The sequence below is a fragment of the Rhineura floridana genome, chromosome 7 (genome assembly GCF_030035675.1).
Source record: "Rhineura floridana isolate rRhiFlo1 chromosome 7, rRhiFlo1.hap2, whole genome shotgun sequence".
Taxonomy (NCBI): Eukaryota; Metazoa; Chordata; class Lepidosauria; order Squamata; family Rhineuridae; genus Rhineura; species Rhineura floridana.
Genome location: NC_084486.1, coordinates 12,307,008 through 12,325,385, shown reverse-complemented (window position 1 = coordinate 12,325,385; position 18,378 = coordinate 12,307,008). Strand labels below are relative to the sequence as shown.

Sequence of the window (18,378 nt, the reverse complement as noted above, 5' to 3'; positions counted from 1 at the left end):
CTTCTGTCTGTCTTCTTAATCAGCTTCATCGTAAATCAAGGACAGGAGTCCATTCTGCCAGACGAGACTTTGTTTTTCTAATCAAGTCTTGGGAATGCAAAACCAAACTTTCAAAATCTTTTCCACCCAGTGAGCTCCAACTGTCTCTGGGAAAGTATTTACATGCAGTTCAATGCAGCAGCTTCCAGACAGTGAGTTTCATACTCATTGTCACATCTTTTCCAGCTGCTTCAGTCATGGGAATCTCTTCTGGGTAACTACAGCTGCATCTATAGTCGTTCAGGATGCATCAAGTTTATTTTGAACATCTGAATCTGTCTGTGCTGGCCTTGAGCCTCTATGGGGGCAAAAATTCAGGGCCAAGGCAGTAAATGTTACAGGCACATTGCTTGTTACAGGAGATTGCTGTTGCCCAGGCAACAGTTCAGTCTGACCTGGAACCATCCAGGTTAGAGGAAGCCAATGAGCTGTCTGAGTGAGTGAAGTTGCCCTGGAGTTCAAAGGCACAAAGCAGCCCAGGGAACCTTCTGACCTACAGCTTCAGAGGCTCACCACATCAGGCAGAAGTGCAAAGATCTGGCGGTTTCTGATTCTGGACATTTTTTAATTTCCTTGTCATAAGGAGGAGATGCCGGATGACAGTATACATACTTATTTCTGCTTTTGATAGTGTATAATGGTGACTAAACTGTAGCCCTCCAGATGCTGCTGAACCAAAACTCCCATCTTGCCTGACCTTTGGCTATGGTGGCTGGGGCTGATGGGGAGTAGCTACAGGTGTATAGAATTAACAAAGCCCTCTGAGTCTGAAGATCTCACTTATTTGTGGTTCTGCTTTTGTGGTTTAACAGATATGTTTACCGGGACTCCATAAAAACACTGTTGTTTGGTTGTTTGGTTTTTAATTGGCTTTTTGAAACCTGTTGAGACATTTTAATGAGCACTTCCTGTGAACATTTCTAATATCTGAACAGTACGTTACACAGTCGTCTGCTGAGTGACCAGTCACAGCTGAAGGAGGACATGGACACCTTGAAGCGGAAGAACAGCCAGTTGGTACGAGAGCACAATCACCTCCAGCAGTCGTGTGAGGAAATGAAGAGACTTCATGATGAGGATCAGAAAGAGATAACAGACCTGCGCAGTCAGCAGCAGCAGGTAGCCTCTGCCTGTCTTTCCCTGCTGTGTTTAGCCACTCATTTGTTTATTGTTCTCTCTCCCTCCTCCCTTTTCAAGAACTTGGAGCACTGCAGGAGCGTGCCTCTTCCATGGCATTTCTTTAATACACTGTGGTTATTCCTTTATTTAAAAAAAATGCACTACAAGGAGTAGTTTGCTTCAATTAAATGCAGCCCTAGTTGTGTAAATGAGAATGACTAGCATTTGCTATCATGTTACTGCTAGTAAAGTGGGCTGCTCAATTGCCATTTCAGCTACTCTGATTTCCTGGAGTTTCAGTTAGGATGTTTTGTGTTTTTTAAAGCATATTGATTAGAGTTTGCCCTGTGAATTTGAAGATTGGGGGGGAAAGTTCAAGAAGGTAGTTGTACTAGGACAAAGAACCATTTGTAATGTGAGCTGCTTGCAAAAGTCCAAAAAGGAATATTGTTGGATTTAGATCAGGGATAGCAAACCTGTAACCCTCCAGATATTATTGGACTCCAGCTCCCATCATCCCTGATCATTGGTCATACTGGTGGGAGTTCAGCAACATCTGGAGGGCCCCAGATTCGCCACCCGATGTTACAGGAATAGCCAATGTGGTGCCCTTTAGATGTTGTTGGACTACAGTTCTCCTCAGCCCCAGTCAGCATTGCCAATAGTCAAGGATGATGGGAGCTGTAATCCATCCACTTCTGGAGGACATCGCATTGGTTACCCTATTTTGGTTACTCTATTTTGAGTGTTTTTTAAGTCATGTCTGGGCAGCTTGGTTCTCTGAGATCTTTCTTTTCACAGCCTTGAAAACTACTTTGAATGCAGCTTACAGGTATATTTAATTCAGCCGTTGAAAATCCACGAAGCCATTTTTTCTTTAACCCTGCTATCCGCAGAGCTTGGAAAAGTTACTTTTTTGAACTACAACTCCCATCAGTCCAATCCAGTGGCCATGCTAGCTGGGGCTGATGGGAGTTGTAGTTCAAAAAAGTAACTTTTCCAAGCTCTGGCTATCCGTGTATAGAGTCCATGTGTCAGCATGTGGAGCTGTGTCTTGTCAACTCATATAATCTAAGCAGAGCTTGGAAAAGTTACTTTTTTGAACTACAACTCCCATCAGCCCAATCCAGTCGCCATGCTGGCTGGGGCTGATGGGAGTTGTAGTTCAAAAAAGTAACTTTTCCAAGCTCTGAATCTAAGGACCTGTTCACATATTACTTGACATTCTAAATGGGGTGTGGACTTTCGGTTTGCTCACTCAGCCCCTGCCAGTTCCCCTCACCTTAGGTAGAAGGCAAAAAAGAACAACTTTATTCTTTCAACTAAGAACTGTAGTTTAAGAAACAAATAGCTCTTTCTGAAATGCGTGTCACAATTAAGCTGACGGTGCACTCTTTGTACACTACAATACCAAACGCGACAGAGAAAAGTGGATATGAGTATGGACTACATACATGTTGATGGTGGAGAAGGGACCTGGATAAGGTTGGAAGGTGGTTTGGAACCGATAGCTGGTACAGAATTCTGTGGCCCACCTTTTAATGGGGCTGATTGCAGAGAATATATTTCTCCTATTTTTGTACATTGTCATAGGCTGTTGATTAGCTTCTTTTTACTCCAGTCTTAAGGCAGGGCTCTCATTAGTGAATGCTCCTCCATACAGAAAACATTCTGTACGTAAAACCCATCATGTCAGGGAGAAGGCTTTTACAGCTTTAAAAAATTATACATAAATTAATAAGAAACTCGGTTAATTAAAAGGCCGAGTTCTGGTGCTTTGGCAAAGGGGTTTTCTTAATCTTAACCTGGACCCTCCATTATTTCATTTCTTTCGAGGTTTTCCAAGCTGTTTGCGCTTGCCACACACGGTATCAAAGGAAAGACTGTGCCTTTCCTCTTCTCAGTATGTCAAAATGAAACATACTGGTTTGGAGCAGGAGCGAAGAGTGTGCACCTGTGCCTTGGTCACTGTTCATCAGGACTGATCTCTTTCTGAAGGATGGGGGAGCAGGAGGTGACAACAGCTTGTGCTAGTCTTTGTAGGTGTGTTAATGCTTGGTGTTATTTACGCTTATTCAAGATAAGCAGCCTGATCTTGGAAGGACAGAAAGTTGGGATCAAATTACTTCCACTGACAGAGATGACCATTGATTTTCCTGTGCAGCAGCTGACTGACTTGTAAATCTCTCTCCGTGCTTGCTGTTGCCATGGTGGTACCCTTTGGCCCAGCTCGGATTATTTATTCTTCTTTCTGTCAAGGATTTGAATGCCACACTGTCTATCATTTCTTTTTTCCTCCACCATTATCCTCATGCCTTGACTTTTATTTTTATAAAGAGCACACAATTTAAAACCCAAATGTTTTCAGAGGTTGTTTGGCCTTCGTTATCAATTCACTCTTTACTGAGTCTCATAAAAAATATTTTAAGGACACACAAACTTTTCTGTCCCAGCTCCCAGTAGAAACAATTACTCCTTCTTAGCGTTTTTGCCCCTGTCGTCCTTTCCTAAAGCGTCAAGTGGATTTGCCAGGCTTTTAAGGCTGAATTGCACACTACTTGTATATAAATATATGCATTGTACATAATGCATAAAATAGCTTAAGAAGGGCTGCAAAAGTGTGTGTGTACACAGTATATTTGATGAGCATTTGATGTGGTTCATTGTTTTTTAGCTACATAAAAGCTTTTTATGTACATTCCTAGTACATATTGTAATTTCTCGGCTATAATAACATTCAGTATGTAGACTCAAGAAGGTGACCAGAAATATGGATGCTCCTGAAGAATAATCATATGTGGGCTGAAACTCTTAGAATGGGGGGTCCCCTCTTCCTAAATTACATCCGCATAGAAAACATAAACCCACACTGACTTTCCACATATATATGTTGGTACAAAAATGCAATTATTTAGTTGCTCTTGGATTCAAATTATGTATGCTGGAGGTCGAGCCTTTTGTTACAACCCAGGGTCTGGCCTGCAAGAAGGGAGTAGCTAATTTCTTTAAGAGCAAAAGCAGGCTGACTTGGCCTGTCCCCAACAATTTTCTCCCTGCTGGGATGGCTCCAAGTTCCTTTCTTATGCATGTGGAACAATGTGTGTGTGTTCTGGTGCCCCACTCTCCTCATGCACCTGCTGTGTCTCCAACAACGTTGTCCACACGAGGGTGTGACATTTCAGTAGGGCCTGCATGCATGTAAACTAATTGTGTGATTGATTCCTGAATTTTATTTGGGAAACTAACCTCAGAAATGGCCTACATGTCAGTTATCCAGCATGTTCAAGAATGGATTTAGACAATGTCTTTTGCTGGGTGACAGCTTTCGGATTCATAAGGGAATAACGTGCACATATGCACATGCACGCACACACACTAAGTGAACAGGGTGTTTCCAGGGAGAGTTTTTAACTCAAAAGCTAGTCATTAGCTCTCCAAACTTTAAAAATCCAGTCAAAGAGGGTTACAAGGACAAAATCTGAGGGCCACATTCAGGCCCTATTAAACATGCCCTACTGTGAAAGTTTCCTTGCCTTCACCATAAACTGATCTTGGTCATTTCCAGATGAGCTGTTGAGTGAGAATTCATTCTGATTTGTTTGTGCAGTTAGTAGGGAGGTTAGACGACATCATCTATTTACAGAGTGTTCATTTTAATTTTTTTTAGCAGGGAGGTTAGATGATGTTGCATCAAGCAGTTGTTGTCCCACACTTTCTAGTGCATTTTCCTGTCAACTTTTCTCATCTCCCTGCTTGTCTGGAGAAGAGAGATGTATCACAGTCTACTCAACTGCTACCCAAGTACATCTCCTCTTGTAGGGGAGCCCCAACCCTGCCTCATTCACCTAAAACGTAATGTTAAACAAGTCCCTATACGAGCCCAAGATCATCAATATGGCCGAAATCTCTCCCCTATGCATGATAGAGAGCGAAAGCACTTCTTATCTCCACACCCATGTGGCACACCTGCCCTGCCTCCAGCATCACAATGTGTCCACACTGGGGCATAATATTTAGATACAGTCTGCACATGTAAAACCTACAGTGTGTAGGCCATTTCATGAGGTCAGTTTCCTAGATGAAATTCAGGAATCCATCACACAGTCAGTCCGCATTACACCCTCATGTGGACGATGACGTTGGAGACACAGCAGGGGCACGAGGAGAGTGGGGCACTGGGACACACACATTTCCTTCTGAATCCAAAAGCTGTCACCCAGCAGAAGGCATTGTCTGAATCCATTCTTTTTTTTTTTTTTTTCAATAATTTTTATTCAGATTTTCATAAAACATACAAGACAAAATCATAAAACATTCAAAGACAAAAAACAAAATCAAAAATAGTTAAACAAAAAGAAAAAAAGAAAAGAAGAAAAAAAAAAAAAAAAATAAAGAGTAAAATATTGACTTCCCATTTGTCAAGGATCAAATCAGTTATAAGTCTATAATATATAGCAATCCTGTCTCTTAAGTCATATTATAAAATCACTTTCCTCCAGTAGTTATCTTACTTAATCATCAAATCTCATAAACATTACTTTATTCTTTCCACAAAAAGTCAAAGAGAGGTTTCAATTCTTTAAGAAATATATCTATCAATTTTTTTTTCCAGATAAGCATATCGATTAATCCATCTCATTACTAATTATGATAATCTTATTGTCATAACCATAGTCAAAATAAACATTTCAATTAATCCATCACATCAGAATCTGTTAGGTTCAGTAATTTCAGTAGCCATTGTTCTATTATCTCTATTAGTTCCATTTTCCATCTTCCATCTTCAGTAGTCTTGTTAAGTCCAGTAATTTCAATATCCAATCTTCCATTATCAGTATTCCATAATAATCTTGCTGTCAAAGCCATAGTCATATAATAAGAGTCTGATGGGAATTACCTCTATCCCAAATATTTTCTTGCCATCCATTCTGAATAAGTTGCTGAAATACTGCTGTAAAATCATATCTCTGTTCTTTTTTTCAAAATACACTGGGTCATCTCTTAAAAGTTTTTCCATTGTCACATGGCTGCAGTTAATTCCATAGATTTTCTCTATATTGGGCTCCATCACATCATTCCAGTCCAGAAGATAATCCATGCCATTGATAACTTTATCTCTAGAATCTTCATTAATTTCTTCAGAGATAACATTAAGTTCCAAACAATAGATTTTATTTCTAAAGTCCATAGACTCCAAATCTTGTTCCTGTTCCACGTTTGTTCCAATCTCCGGGATCTCCTCTCTCACAGGGACCCCTATTCCAGTCTCCAGGGTCTCCTCTCTCACAGGGACCCCTATTCCAATCTCCGGGGTCTCCTCTCTCACAGGGACCCCTTCCAGGGTCACCTCTCTCACAGGGACCCTTATATCTTTAATCTCCTGCTTCATTTTACTCAATTCAATTTTCGTTATCTCAATCTCATTCATTATTCTCTGAAACATAGTTATTTCCAGATTCTCAGCCACTTTCTTAATTGCCATTTTAAAAGAAAAATATAGGAAAACCACTTCTTATTTCAGCAACAATTGGGTTAATACTCCAAACTTGGTGACATCACAGTATAAACAGAGCAGACAGCCTTATCTCTCCAATAGTTAAGTAAACAAAATGCAGTTCCCAGGATCGAAGCAATTAATGGCAATCGTCAAGAAACAGATTCGTCAAAATAAAATAGACCAAAAAGAGAGTAGTCTCAAAACAGTATAATATTTTTCAAAATAAAAATCTGGAATAGAAATCCCTCTTCTGTGTGTATCTTTAGAATGCAAATCCAGGACAGCTTTTTGCAACAAAAACAGAGATAAGCTATTAATTAGTGCGTAGCAGAGAGAAGTTACGGCTCCCCAGTGAGATGTCAAAAACCGATCAATCTGGCAAATCTCTTTTAAACAGCAACAATTTAAGTCAAGTAAAAGAAAAATATAGAAAGAAGGGTGCTTGCCTGTTAGTGCGTTCTCTCTTAGAAGATAAGATGAACTTTCGCTTTAACAGATAGAGCTTGCTGTTGAAAATCCGTCCCACCTTCGTCGGCTGGACCTCGTCCCATAAATTAATGAGATCTGGTCGTCCCAACAAAAATAGGCTTTGAGGTTAATCTCTTCGTTTCTCCCTACCCGGGAGAAGTTTAATCAGTCAAAAAAAAAAGAAAAAACTGACTGATATATCTGAATAAGCTTCTTTTGAGGCAGGAGCCCGTCTCAAAAGCAGGCACAGGCTAAGTCACCCTTCCCGGAAGTCTCTGAATCCATTCTTGATCATGCTGAATAACTGACATTGAACATGGAAGTTTTACATAACCATAATGGCTAATAGGCATTGCCCTGTTCTCCGTGAATTTCTCTGATTGATTTGCTTTCAAAGGCATCTAAGCTAGTGGCCATCGCTGCATCTGCTGGCAGTAAATTCCATAATTTAATTACGTGTTGTGTGACACCTACATATATAATTGCCTACATGCGCAAATAGGTGTTGACAAAGTGGGCCAGATTTGTCTGTTCTTAGTTAGCCATTGACACACACACACAATGCCTGCCTACCAATTGACCACATGAATATGTGTTACCGTCGACAGGTCCATATTTAACAAGACTGCAATGGGCATTGTAACTGGCATGTCACCTGGTAGTAGACGTAAACTGATTTGCAATTCATGTTGTATAATAACAGTGGATTCCAGTTCAAAGAAAGGAGGAGTGGGGAGGGGAGTGATGGTTTCCCCATTTAAACTTAGAAGCAACCAATGTGAGAACATCCATAGTCTGATAACAGCATCAGAGATTACCTTTGGGGGTGATGGATTGGGGGGAAATCCGATCATGTCTGAATCCTGGAAAATGAAGACAAGGAAAACACATTAGATCAGAGCTGTCAGAAGTTAGCTGAACAAAAAAGGAGATTATGTGTAAGACTTCTGTATTGTTTGTGGAGGAAAACTTCAGTACCTGTGGTAGGCAGGAGGACAGAAACATATTCTCTTGTTGGCGGCTTTGGTAGCACGTATCGTTTTATCCCTTAACGTGTGCATTATGCACATGAGAAGTGCTCCAGGCCTTATGGCATCAGAAAGGTATTTCAGACATTTAAAGTACCCAGGGAAACAAACTGGCTTATTATGGGCGGTATTATATATAAAAAAAGTGCTTTTCACTGCACCACCAAATCGGTGTCTGAACCACGCTTGTACAGTGTTCTCTAGCCACAGGTATTGAAGTCTTCTGCAGAAAATAATGTACCTTGTTTCTGAGTCTCAAAGCTGTTGGAGAATTGTTTGCAAACCCTTTAAGCAGCTGAAATAAGAATTGCATAGTGCTCCATTTTCAGTTACATGTTATTTGGAACACTCTACACAAAATTACTGTACCCTTACTGCTGGCTGTGTATTTTCATGGAAGTTACGGCATTAAAAAAAAATATGTTGGGCTGCATCCAGATGTGCCCTTCTGCATGCTGAAGGCCCTTTCCACTCATGAAAGGCCTGTTTTTACATCGTATGCTAGAAAAAAATAGGAGAAAACTGAAACTAAATCTAAAATGTTCTTCCATTTGTGGAAGAACTTGTTCAAGCTCCTGCATGATCAGGACGATGTGATCTGCTATGAAACAGACCTTTGAGGACATTGTGGATTCTGCGCAAGCTGTCTGTGTCACAGCGCTAGCAGTTATTTTTCTTCCATTAGCAGTTCTTTGGATCTAAGCTATTGTTTTTTAAGATTTTATATTGTGAGCTCTTCGAGATCCCTCATGGGCAGTAAATAAAATTTTCCTGGGCTTTCCTGGGTTTTACAATAAGGCTGAAGTTTGTCTGCTAGGATTTTTATTCAGAATATCTTCCATTATTCCAGGTTATGAAGCAGAATGGGTCATCAGAGATACTAAATAAACTGTATGATACAGCAATGGACAAGCTAGAGGGTGTAAAGAAGGACTACGATGCACTAAGGAAGCGGTACAATGAGAAGATTGCAAGCCACAATACTGATCTGAGCCGGTTAGAACAGACGGAAGAGGAGAACAGACGCCTCCAGAAACAGATTGACATGTTGATAAAACAGCGGGACACAGCAATACACTTCCAGCAGCAATACTCCTCCTCTCTGAGAAGGTAGAAGATGCTTTCAGGGCTGCTTGCCCTACCATACAGCCTTTTCATGTTTTGTTTTGCTATGATGAACTAAACACAGTTGCCACTCTGAACTTCTTTGGCTCTTGTTTTATGTGTGTGTGTGTGGTTAATAAAGGCCAAAGATGGGGCAGTCACAGATTGTTCATGTGTTTGCTGCTTTCACATATAAAGTGCTGTGTGTGTGTGTTTGTCTGGGCTATATCCAAGGCTGCAACCAGCAACAGATTTCCATGTGCATAACCGAACTTTCTCTTCCTCTCCTGTCCCCTCTAAGCTGCCTGTGTGCCCTCAAAATCAGCTCTGGAGGGTTGGGGGACCTTCAGGATTTTGGACACCCATGGGGGGTAAAGATGAAACTGAAGTCCTTTTGTGCAAGCAGAACTCTGCTCACACAGCATTGGATACAATCCTCTGTGTCCCATTTTGAAGTCATAACGTTATACATAGATGGACTATTCCCCCCGCCCCCATTCACTGTTCCCTTCAGCCTGGCTCTGATAACAAATGAACTGGGCTTACCTGATGGAGTCACAGCAGAGCACAACTCTTCTCACCTGCGCACTTATGATAACTTTAGACCTCCTGCTTCCCCCCTCCCCATCAGACATGTGAACGGGGCAGTTATGTGGCAAGAATCATGGCTGATCTCTAACTTCTAGTTTGGCCCTTTAAATAGTTTAATGTGGGTCCCCGAGTAAAGAAGGGGAAAGCTTTTGTAGAGCCCCCTGTTCCCCAAGTTGTCAAAGGAATTGCTATAACTTTCCCCACCTCTTTAGATTTGAGACTGTGCAGCAAGAACTGAGCAAAGCCACTGCACAAAACAAGGAGCTGCAAAGAGAGATGGAGCGGTTACAGTCAGAAGTGACAAGGTTTAAAACGATGCAGCTGAAGGCGGTGAAGGATGCAGAGAAGTACAAGGAAGAGAGGGACTCTGTTTTCAGCGAGTACCGCCTCATCATGAGCGAGAGGGATCAAGTCATCAAAGAAGTTGATAAGCTCCAAACAGAACTGGAACTTGCGGAATCGAAACTGAAAAACACATCCTCGGAGAAAAGAGTGGCCAGTGAGGAAATGGAAGCCTTAAGACAGGTATGGAACTGTATGGCCCTTACTCTGGAAGGAAAGGGTTATGTGAACTTATTGGTGTTACCTGTGTAACTGTGTGAACTTCTAGGCCAGTCGTCCCCAACCTGGCACCCTCCAGATGTTTAGAACTACAACTTCCATCACCCCCAGCCAGCATGGCTAATTGGTCAGGGCTGATGGGAGTTGGTATATAAAGGGTAAGTAGTATTGCCCTCCATGGCAATCATCTCCGTCAATTTCTATGCTGTCAAATAGAGGCTATACTGTTCAGGGCCAAATTATCCATTCATCAGCAGTTCTAGAGCTGCTACCTCGGTGCAAAGTGGTGAGACAGGAAGAGTTGTCAACACTTCCCCTGCATCCTCCTCCTCCAAAGCAGTTTTCCCTACAATGTTGTAGATCTGCAACTGGAACCCTGGCGGAGAGAAAGCAGCCGGCTGGAGGAATGGGAAAACAATAAAAAGAGGAGTGGTTAATTACACCCTGTTGCTGGTTGCTTCTCAACGACAGCTCAGGCCCTCCCTCCACTGCTTTGCAGTTGTTGGACAGCATCTTCCGTTCTGAGACCAAACAGCATTCAGAATCCTTAACTTCTAACATATTTATTAGTTACATTTAATACATGCTTTGTGCTATATTATTCCTTCTTGTTATAAATGGCTCAGGCTTTTGAAATTTTACTGTGTGTTCATCAAGAGAAAGACTTGCTCATGCACTTAATGTACCTCCCAACGACTGATTTTATTTCAGGAGCTGAACTCTGCTCTAGTGGAACGCGATCGAGCAATCTGTGAAAGGAATGAGCTCTTGGAAAAGTACTGCCATGAAGTGAAAGACAAGGCTGAAGCCCAGAAGGACCTGGACCAAGCATGCAAGGATATTGAGACGGTGAAGGAAGAGAGAGATGTGGCTCGGAAGGAAAGAACAGAAGCCATCATCCAGAGAGACCATCTTCTTAGAGAATATTATCAAGCTCGCCAGGTACAGCATGGTTTGCAAGTTTGTGCTTCCTCTCACTTTATTTGAGGGCTATTTTGTACAGTCAGTTACCACAAGAGAGCCCATCATCACAATATCTCATTTGGGCTCTGCAGAGGCCAAAGGAAACGGGAAAAAAGGACAAAAGTCTTAGTTGAAAGAAATATATATTTTTAATTGTAGAATTGGGTACTGTCTGGGAGTTTTTCTCCCTTTTTCTCCACCCTGTCTACCCCCAGTTAGTATATGCTTTGTATTTGAGTGACTGCCTGGCAAATGGACAAGCACAGAAGTGGGTAGAGGATGTTGGTCTATATTTGATACAGAGAGAGCTGCTGTTGAAATCAGTGCAGGATTTTACTCTTGATATCAGTAGACATTGAATCAGGCCCCTAGCTCTCTTACAAGTGTACCTTTGTGGGGTATATTGTTAGGCATCCAACAAAAAACATAATCAGCTCCTACTCCTTTGTTACTCAAAGTTTTATCGCTGGCAGAAGAGATTCTTCCTAATTCTTCACTGATTTTGGGTTTTCTGAATTATCCAATCTGTTTCCAGAGTACATTATTATTAATCTGCTATTTGTCTGTTATTTATTTTCCAAACTCTGTTCAGGCTGCTGGGTTTGCATAGTTTGCCATAGGTTACCGAAGGACACCTTCACATATGCATTGTGGTTTATCAGTGTACAAAAAAGGAATATTATGTTTCATAGGTCATATCAGTTTCCTTTTCATACTGATATAATCAATGTGCATACACATTTTTATTTGAATCATTTATATGCCGGGTTTGATTCAAAGAATATTAAGGCAGTTTACAACCCTTTAAAACATAATTAAAAGCAATACGGTTAAAAAAAAAAAGATTTACTAGGAAGAGCAGCTGTAGAAGATTATTTTTGAATCTCAGCATTACAGAAATACAACATAAGAGTTTAAATAAAACTTTGTTTATATACAATAACGCCAATGAATAAATATGATTTGCTCCCTTAACCACTTTAAGGACGCACCAAATTTAGCCATAGAATATACAACCTAATGAATAAGGCCAAGTATTTACATAACACGCTAGTACTGCAAAAGCACTTGTAGGATGACTTCACTGTAGCATCCACATAACAGTTAAAAACTCAAGTCCTGTAAATGGTATCTGAGTGCTAAAAATAGAGTTCTTTCTGAAGATGCCACTTCAATGTAAACCTTGCTGCAGCTTTTTATATGAAGGTAAGACAGCAAGCATGATCACAAATGTGATCATGGGTCAGAAAAGTCCGTTTTGTTAATCAGATGTGCAATAAAGTCCTTCAAACAAAGTGTTACATTCTGTATTCTGTACATTCTGTATTGTCTGTTATTTATTTTCCAAACTCTGTTCAGGCTGCTGGGTTTGCATAGTTTGCCATAGGTTACCGAAGGACACCTTCACATATGCATTGTGGTTTATCAGTGTACAAAAAAGGAATATTATGTTTCATAGGTCATATCAGTTTCCTTTTCATACTGATATAATCAATGTGCATACACATTTTTATTTGAATCATTTATATGCCGGGTTTGATTCAAAGAATATTAAGGCAGTTTACAACCCTTTAAAACATAATTAAAAGCAATACGGTTAAAAAAAAAAAGATTTACTAGGAAGAGCAGCTGTAGAAGATTATTTTTGAATCTCAGCATTACAGAAATACAACATAAGAGTTTAAATAAAACTTTGTTTATATACAATAACGCCAATGAATAAATATGATTTGCTCCCTTAACCACTTTAAGGACGCACCAAATTTAGCCATAGAATATACAACCTAATGAATAAGGCCAAGTATTTACATAACACGCTAGTACTGCAAAAGCACTTGTAGGATGACTTCACTGTAGCATCCACATAACAGTTAAAAACTCAAGTCCTGTAAATGGTATCTGAGTGCTAAAAATAGAGTTCTTTCTGAAGATGCCACTTCAATGTAAACCTTGCTGCAGCTTTTTATATGAAGGTAAGACAGCAAGCATGATCACAAATGTGATCATGGGTCAGAAAAGTCCGTTTTGTTAATCAGATGTGCAATAAAGTCCTTCAAACAAAGTGTTACATTCTGTATTCGTATTACAAAGATTACTTGATTCTGGACACAGTTTTGGAAGGCAAGTATACTATGAATTCAAGAATAAGAGTCATTAAAATAGTGTCTACACCGTAAGAGGAGCACAGATTATTTGGCAAACCATTGGGAAATGTCGTATGAGGTTTTTGAAACTGGTAAAAATACAAGAATACCAATAATAATAATAATAATAATAATAATAATAATAATTTAATTTGTGGGTCGCCTATCTGGCCAATGGCCACTCTAGGCGACGTACAATTTAACAACAATACATTACATCATAATAAAATACATCATAAAATACAATAAAACAATAAAACAGTTCCAGTACAGAGTAGTAGGCAATTCGTCGTAAAAATTTAACCCTCCCCGGAAGTCCCAAAGGCCTGTCTGAAGAGCCAGGTCTTCAAAGCTTGGCGGAATACATTCAGGGAAGGGGCATGTCGAAGGTCATACAGGAGGGAGTTCCAGAGAGTGGGGGCCGCCACTGAAAATGCCCTCTCTCTTGTCCCCGCCAACCTAGCTGTTTTAGTTGGCGGGATTGAGAGAAGGTCCTGTGTGGCTGATCTTGTTGGGCGGCATGGTTGGTGGCGCTGGAGGCGCTCCATCAGGTAAACTGGGCCAAGACCATATAGGGATTTAAAGGTTAATACCAACACCTTGAATTGGGCCCGGAAAATAACTGGAAGCCAGTGTAGGTCGAACAACACTGGAGTGATGTGTTCCCGGCGGCGACAGTTTGTAAGCAGTCGAGCCGCAGCATTCTGTATAAGTTGTAATTTCCGGACTGTTTTCAAGGGTAACCCCACGTAGAGTGCATTACAGTAATCCAACCGAGAGGTGACCAGGGCATGTACCACCAGTGGGAGCTGATGAGCAGGAAGGTAGGGCTGCAGTCTACGAATGAGGTGCAATTGATACCAAGCTGCCCGGCTCACTGCCGAAATCTGAGCCTCCATGGACAGCTTGGAATCAAGAACAACCCCAAGGCTGCGGACCTGGTCCTTCAGGGGCAATTTCACCCCATCGAACACCAGGTCAACATCTCCCAACCTTCCCTTGTCTCCCACAAGTAGCACCTCAGTCTTATCAGGATTCAACTTCAGCCTGTTCCTTCCCATCCATCCACTCACGGATTCCAGGCACTTGGACATGGTCTCCACAGCAGACTCTGGTGAAGATTTAAACGAGAGATAGAGCTGAGTGTCATCTGCATATATGGAACCACCGTAGTATAGTGCCTCCTATTCCCGATTCCTCCAGGCGATGTAAAAGGATACTGTGGTCGACAGTATCAAAAGCCGCTGAGAGATCGAGGAGGACAAGAAAGGTGAATTCTCCCCTATCTAATGCCCTCCTCATATCATCAACCAGAGCGACCAATGCTGTTTCAGTTCCATGTCCAGTCCTGAAACCTGATTGGTATGGATCCAAATAATCCGTTTCATCCAAGTGTGTCGACAACTGATTAGCCACCACTCACTCAATGATCTTGCCCAGGAATGGTAGATTCGAAATTGGGCGAAAGTTATTCAAAACTTGGGGATCCAAGGAGGACTAAGATGGGCTTTACAATTGCCTCCTTGAGTGCTAATGGCATTACACCCTCCTCCAAGGATGCATTGACCACCGCCTTAATCCCCTCGCCCAATTTCTCTTTGCAGCTCACAAGGAGCCACGATGGGCAAGGATCAGTTAGACAGGTGGTAGGCTTCACAGTCGAGAGCACCTTGTCCACACCCTCAGAAGGAAGAGGTCGAAACCGATCCCATTTGACCGGATTGCAACTGGCCAACTCTGTTTCATTTACTGTGTCCACGGCGTATGGAATTGAGCTCCGTAAATGTTCAATTTTGTCGGCAAAGTGCTTTGCTAATTTGTCACAGGAGGCCTTAGACTGTTCCAAGGGTTCCTGAGCAACTGGACCGACCAGGCTTCGGACCACTTGGAACAACCTCCTGGGACAGCACTCCGCGGACGCAATAGAGGCAGCAAAGAACCTCTTCTTTTCTGCCTTTATTGCCACTTGGTAGGCAGTTACTGCTGCTCTAACCTGTGTCCGGACATCTTCGGAACGGGATTTCAGTTTTTCAGTAAGAAAGGTCTTATAAATGTTAAGAGATTTTCTGAGGTAAACTGAGAGGTAGGTAGAGTGAACCTGTGGAATGATAATAGAACAGATTCTGGGAAACCTGCTCATACCATCCAGAAATCTAGGTATTTTTTAAAAAGTGATGTTAAAGGTTTTTGGGTGATATTCAGTGCTTGTCCTACTCCAAGTATACTCACTGAAGTTAATAGACATGACTAACTTAGGTTCATTAATTTTAATAAGTCTACTCTGAGTAGGACTTAGTTGGCTACAACCCTTTGTTTTTATTTTAATCTAAGTGTGACTGCCACCTACAATTTGTGGTTGAATAAACTATGCATAATTCTGCTCTCTCAGATACAAGATTCTGCTACACTGGATATAGAAAGAGCTAACAAAGAAATTGAAATGCTCCGGAAGCAGTACGAGGCAATGTCACAGGAGTTAAAAGAAGCTGTCCAGGAAGCAGAAGTCGCAAAATGCAGAAGAGATTGGGCCTTCCAGGAACGTGACAAGATTGTTGCGGAACGTGAAAGCATACGGTAAAAAAAGAAAAGTTTGACAAATAATCCTTGTTGCTCTCCCCAGGAGTTTATTTCCAGTGTCCTGTTGAAATACCAGCAATTCAGTAAGGTGCAGTCTTGTTTGTAGCTAGACTGATTATATCCAATTGAAATTGAAACTGTTTGCAGAATTTTTGCAGTTCTGAACTTTTGTTATGTGCCTTCAAGTCAGTCATGACTTATGGCGACCCTATGAATCAGCAACCTCCAGTAGCATCTGTCGTGAACCACCCTGTTCAGATCTTGTAAATTCAGGTCTGTGGCTTGCTTTAGGGAATCAATCCATCTCTTGTTTGGCCTTCCTCTTTTTCTACTCCCTTCTGTTTTCCCCAGCATTATTGTCTTTTCTAGTGAAACATATCTCCATTTCTTTCTTGACAATTTCTAACTTTCCCTGGTTCATGCTTCTCACATTCCATGTTCCTATTGTGTGCATCGTACAGCTCCAGACTCTCCTTTTGCATCTGTGTACATCAGCCTCTGGGCTTCCTTTCGACTTTGACCCAGCTGCATCATTAGTCACAGTGCTACTTGTCCTTGTCCTTTGTTCTTCCCCAATAGCTCACTGAGTGCCTTCTGACCTGGGGGTCTCATCTTCCAGCGCTATCTCGTGTTGCATTTTGGATTCTCTGTTCATAGGGTTTTTGTGGTAAGATGTGGTCAGAGGTGGTTTACCATTGCCTTCCTCTGAGTTTGGATGCATCTTAGTCTGGTGTCTCAGCCTTGGGTGCCCCTGCTAGGAGTCCAGCCTCTTGGTCTAGACTCCTCACGGCATTGCTCTCAGCTTCAACAACACTCTCAAACCCCCTCACCAAGTTGAGGTGTGCATCCTAGAGGGGGAGTTCTGAACTAGGGGAAGAAAATAATATGCATTAATGTTGGCTTTGCTTTTAAGAGGGAAAATAGTGCAAGCATAAGCAAAATAAGGGCCAAATTAGATACTGGCGATTCACGTGTGATCCATTCATGTGGGCAACAGGGGATAGTATACAAGTTTTGTTATCAGAAGGGCCTTTGTTGGCCTTTGGTATCTTTCTCTCATCCCAGTTCCAATGAAATGAAGAAGAGTCTGAAGTGATGGAGCCCTGGGGGAGGGTGCTGCTTGTTGCAATCCAGCACCTGCATCTCTAATTCTTTGTTCAACATCTGGCTGGTGGTAAATGTAGCTTGGTTGCTAGTAACATTTTTTAAGTAGCATGTGAGCAGATTAACATTTCTTTTCAACTGTCCTTTAATTTTGAAGGACGCTGTGTGATAACCTGAGGAGGGAGAGAGACAGAGCAGTGAGTGACCTGGCTGAGGCTCTTCGCAATCTGGATGATATGAGGAAGCAAAAGAATGATGCTGTGCGTGAACTGAAAGAACTGAAGTGCGTTACAGAAATCCCTTCAATGAGTAACTTTGTGTCTTGATTTTGTACATTAAGTGTTTCTTGCCTGAGCCCTTGGGGTAGGACAGGCTGACAACTTCAATACGCAGTGGTTTTGTTCTGTTTTTATGATTGCAGTTAATTGGCAAGCCTGTGGAGATATGTACCGGAATGATGACGATACAAAGTCATGTAGCTATGTCTGTAGCAAAGTAAAACACGGGGGTGGGAGAGAGGATTTTCATCGCACCTGTGGGTTGCACACAAATCTCTCTTCTTCCAGCCCTGAAGGGCTAAATGCCCTTTTGAAACTAGATGAGTGAGGGAGCAGCAATGTGGGCAAATCGAACAGGCAGCGGGCAGGCGGGCGGGCGGGTGGATAACCCCTTGAATAACAATAATGTTCCAAGAATATGTTGGCACGATTTGCATTTACTTTATAAAAGAGAGACTGCCAGCTGCTTCAATCCCATTTGATTTAAATATTCAAATACTTTATTGCAAGGCCATAGGCCAGCGCAGATATACACAAATATACAGATTCCATACATTAAATATACAAATATAAATGTAGAAAGAAGAAAAAGGAAAGTTGGGATAAAAAATCATTTTTAAAATTATTCACAAACAGCAAGAACAATCAATAGATTAAAAAAACCCATGTTCTGAAGTAGTCCTTTGTTATCTTTATTTATAATTAGCCTTAGTTTATTATTTGGAAGATAGTTCTGGAATAAATTTGGCTCTCAGTTTCTGGGCTGTTAGAGCAAATAGAGCTACCTTACGCGTTCCTTGAAGGTTTTGATCTGACATGAAAAAAACTACTTTTTCGTCATCCGTAATCAACCTATCTGCAACCAACCATTCCTGCAGGAGGTGAAGCCTGAGGTCTTGATATAT

General features: G+C 41.4%; 1 protein-coding gene across 2 annotated transcripts in view; it reads left to right on the top strand.

Moving 5' to 3' along the window:
• Positions 1-18,378, top strand: part of DLG5 (discs large MAGUK scaffold protein 5) — a 158,074-nt gene that overhangs the window by 88,061 nt on the left and 51,635 nt on the right. For both annotated transcript variants that reach the window (XM_061634894.1, XM_061634893.1), the window contains exons 5-10: positions 975-1,158; positions 9,002-9,261; positions 10,059-10,371; positions 11,119-11,349; positions 15,904-16,088; positions 17,353-17,478. In XM_061634894.1, the coding sequence (XP_061490878.1) occupies positions 975-1,158; positions 9,002-9,261; positions 10,059-10,371; positions 11,119-11,349; positions 15,904-16,088; positions 17,353-17,478 (1,299 nt within the window). The remainder of the gene's footprint in view (positions 1-974; positions 1,159-9,001; positions 9,262-10,058; positions 10,372-11,118; positions 11,350-15,903; positions 16,089-17,352; positions 17,479-18,378) is intronic.